Below are 3,870 nucleotides of genomic sequence, written 5' to 3' on the forward strand. Positions count from 1 at the left end.
TGACGAGCTGTCACTCTGGAGGTTGGGTTGTGCTATGTGACACCGTGGGCCTTTAAATGGGGATATTACCCAGTAGGTCTCAGCACTTAGGGCAGGAGCACTTCAAGGCAAGGAGCTCTCTGTGGCTTTAGAGGGAGTGAGGAGGTCCAGAGAGATCCAAGCCGAGCGGGATTGGCCCACTTTCGCTGCTGTGCATCGAGGGAGGGGTGTGGGAGCATCCAGCAGCAGGGGCCCACAGCACAGGGACATGGAGACAGTCCCGCCACGCAGGGAGCTGAGTTCCACAGCAGCCTGAAGGTGCTTAGAAGCAGAGTCTCCACCAGACCCTCCGGTAGGAGCCCTGCTTAGCCAGCGGTGGCTTTGGCCCTGTGACACTGGGGGACTGTGAACCCATGGAGCCCCGTAGGTCTTCTCCAAACCACAAGGTAACTCATGAGCTCTGGGCTGGGAAACTTGCAATAGTGTTTATGCAGTGACAGAAAAATAATAAGGTTCTTATGCCACCTATTTATTCTAGTTTTTCTCCCATTTTAGGGTTAATTCTTCTTTTTTGAGTTAACTTTTTTTCAATGTTGTAAAATATGTACCTAGTTTCAAAGTCAAAATCACATAAGTAACAACTTCCTCTTGGGTTCCTTCCACCCACTTGTCCCTTTCCCTGATTGGAAATCATCTCTGTATTGGTTTGGGGTTTGTTCTTCTGCTTTTGAGTGTGAGCAAACACCTGTACGTTCATCTGCTTTTCTCTTCTCCCTGGAGGTGACCTGCCACTGCTCAGTGCCTGGCTTTTCTGACTGGACCAGGCAGCTTGGAGGCCACTACGGTTGGGCTACGGAGATCGTCTGTTCTTTTGTGCAACTCGATCACAACTTGGTCAGCCAACCCCCTATTGACGCATGCTTGGGCCTCTCAATCTCCTGTAATCACAAATAATTCCAGTTTTATCAGTGACACTTTTAATTTGGGGTCTACTCCTGGGAGCGCTGCCATTATAGATGGAAGGGCGGATATGTATTTACTTAGAGTTCTTTTCCGTCCTGAGACCAAATCTGTGGTGTCTTTTCCTTTTTTTTTTCCTTTTGAAAAATATTTATTGAGTATAAATAAATGTCCTATACATTAAATATCAAGAAATATTCATTATTGATTACAAGTCAGGCTGTAATACTGAGGGAACAACAGAGTCAGAATATCCACTTGTGATACTGTAGCGACAATTCCATTCCAACACTGGACACATGATTTGCTCACAAGACACAACAAAACCTATCAAAAGAGCCATTACTTTGAGCCACCTATATGTCACAATAGAAAATGGTTTTGAATCATAATATGAACAGTCTCAATAATCTCATCTTCACTTCATCAATTTATCAGGTCATATTGAGACCGTAGAGTTACACTGTCACAAAATTTAAGATTTCATATCCTTGGTTTTATTTCAAATTGTTATTAATGAGTGAAAATGAGTCATACAAAAGCCAAAGATAGGATTCCACCTCTTGGGTCCCCTTCTTCCTCGGGAGAAGTCTTTTCTGCTGTCCTTTAATAAACTTCTAATTTCTCCTCTGAGAAAAAAAAAGCCAAAGATACTTTTAAGTTAATCTTTCATAAGAGAAAAAAGAATCAAATTTTAGTATAAGAAAGCTTCCCCAAGCAATGAATTTCTTAACGGAAAAAAAATAAAAGAGCAGTGTAATTAACCTTTCCTTCAAAGAAGGGAAAGGAACTTAAATCTGTTATGGAAAAATCTGGATATATTTCCTAGTCCCACAGTGTGTGTTTATTTTACATGTGTACTTGAATGATGAAAGTCTCTGAAGCAGGTATCTGTGGCAATCCAAATTCATCCACCAGGACTCCATCCTTGTTTTTTGTGTCAGTGGGAACACCCTCTGGAATTGCAGGTGCAGATGCTGCTTCATCCAAGTAAGAACAATCGTCATCAGCCAGAAGCTCATCGCCCAGTGCATCCAACTCTGCTTCCAGGTCATCTTCATCTAATTCTGGGGTGCCGTAGCTACGACTTAGTGCTTCTTGAACGTCATTTGCATCTTCCATCATATCCTCTAGCTGGTCTTGTAAATCCTCAATCCAGTCAATTTTCACTTCCTTGTATGCCTTCTTCATTTCCTTTACTCCCAGTTTCAGAGCGTCAACCGTAGTTTTGGTATCCTTCAGTGACTGGAGGGTGTAATTGGCTTGTTCCCTGTTAAAGGACTGTTGGGCGAGGTTGTCCTGCTGTTGCTCATACATCCGCTTTTGCTTTAAAACCCGCAACGCTTTCTGCTTGACCATATTCTTTGCAGGACCCTCTCTCATCTTTTTTATTTGATCCTTATACTTCACTAGCTCAGCATCCAATCGGGAAATCTTCTTGTCAATGGATTCTACTCTGCTGTCCACCGTGCCAATGCAGTCGGTCAGGCTGGGCGGCGGAGCCTTGGGTTTCGCTTTCCCGAAGAATCAGTTCATCTTGGGCGGCTGTGAAGAACCCAAACACTCCGTGGTGGTGTCTTTTCCAACACTTCCCCATTCTCCTACTCCCAGTGGGTGTCCCACAACTTGATTCGATTCTGACACTAACTCTTGGAGTTGGTGTAGACAGAGGGCCCCCCCTCCAGATGTCAGTCCAAGTCCCAGACCCCTGGCCCCCGGCCGACTTGACTTCAACTGGGGGCGGCCAGGACCCTCCTCAGGTCCTGGGCCGCTGTGAGCTCACAGGACTCAGGAGGGCACTTTCGAGGCCCTTGCCTTTGCTTCTGTCTGTCTGATGGTCACACTGTGGGCCACACTGTGGACTGATGCCTCCGGATTAGTGAAATAGGTGCGTCAGTGTAGCTTGAAAAACGGCTTGCCAAGGGACATCACAGACACAGTGGACACACGAAGACACACGGCCGCTCAGGCCCCCAGGCCCTCCCCGCCTCCCCATCGCGCTCCTCCTAGCAGAGGTCAGTCACCTCCTTCAGCACTTTATCGAAATGGAACCAGCCACGTATGTCCCGGGGCTCTTCTTAAAACTGATCACTGTGCTCTGGAGATTCACACACACACACACACACACACACACACACACACACACCTCGGTGTGTGCAGCTCTGAGGTCGCGGGTCCTCTGTGTGTGGAGGTCCAAGGGCCTGGGAAGATCTCCAGGTGGAGACCTACAGACAGGGCTCCTTCCGCACCTCCGGGGCCGTCAGAGTGGGTCGGCAGAAGCCATCAGATGCACGGGGCCCAGCAGAAGAGGATTTAACTTGGTTGGGCAGTTACCAAAGCTGGGGTCCAGGGCTGCTCCCTGCCCCAGGAAATCAGGGCTGTGCTCTGCTGTGACAATGGGTGAGGCCCTAGAAAATGACATGCACTTCCTTGGAAAAGCAAATAGAGCACACGGCAGGCCTGAGGAGACCCGAGCTCAGAGGTAGAGTTCTTGCCCAGCATGTGCCAGGCCTTGATCCACAGCACCACAACACATTCACACACACACACACACACAGAGACACAGACACACAGACACAAACAGACACAGACACACACAGAGACACAGACACAGACACACAGACACAGACAAACAGACACAGACACACACAGAGACATACACAGACACAGAGACAGACACACACACAGAGACACACACACAGACACAGGCACAGGCACACACAGACACACAGAGACAGATAGACACAGACAAACAGACACAGACACACACAGAGACACACACAGAGACACACAGACACACAGAGACAGACACACACACAGACACAGGCACAGGCACACACAGACACACAGAGACAGATAGACACAGACAAACAGACACAGACACACACAGAGACACACACAGAGACACACACAGACACACAGAGACAGACA

General features: G+C 47.8%; 1 protein-coding gene across 1 annotated transcript; it reads right to left on the minus strand.

The window, feature by feature from the left end:
• Positions 1-1,584: 1,584 nt before the first annotated feature.
• On the minus strand, positions 1,585-2,466 carry LOC308651332 (charged multivesicular body protein 5-like; the record flags this gene model as incomplete). Its single annotated transcript, XM_081298245.1, has 1 exon — positions 1,585-2,466. A coding segment is annotated over one exon (678 nt), but the record flags the coding sequence as incomplete, so codon positions are not given.
• Between the last annotated feature and the right edge of the window lie 1,404 nt (positions 2,467-3,870).

The sequence above is a fragment of the Spermophilus citellus genome (genome assembly GCF_964194105.1).
Source record: "Spermophilus citellus genome assembly, chromosome: 6".
In the NCBI taxonomy this organism is placed as follows: domain Eukaryota; kingdom Metazoa; phylum Chordata; class Mammalia; order Rodentia; family Sciuridae; genus Spermophilus; species Spermophilus citellus.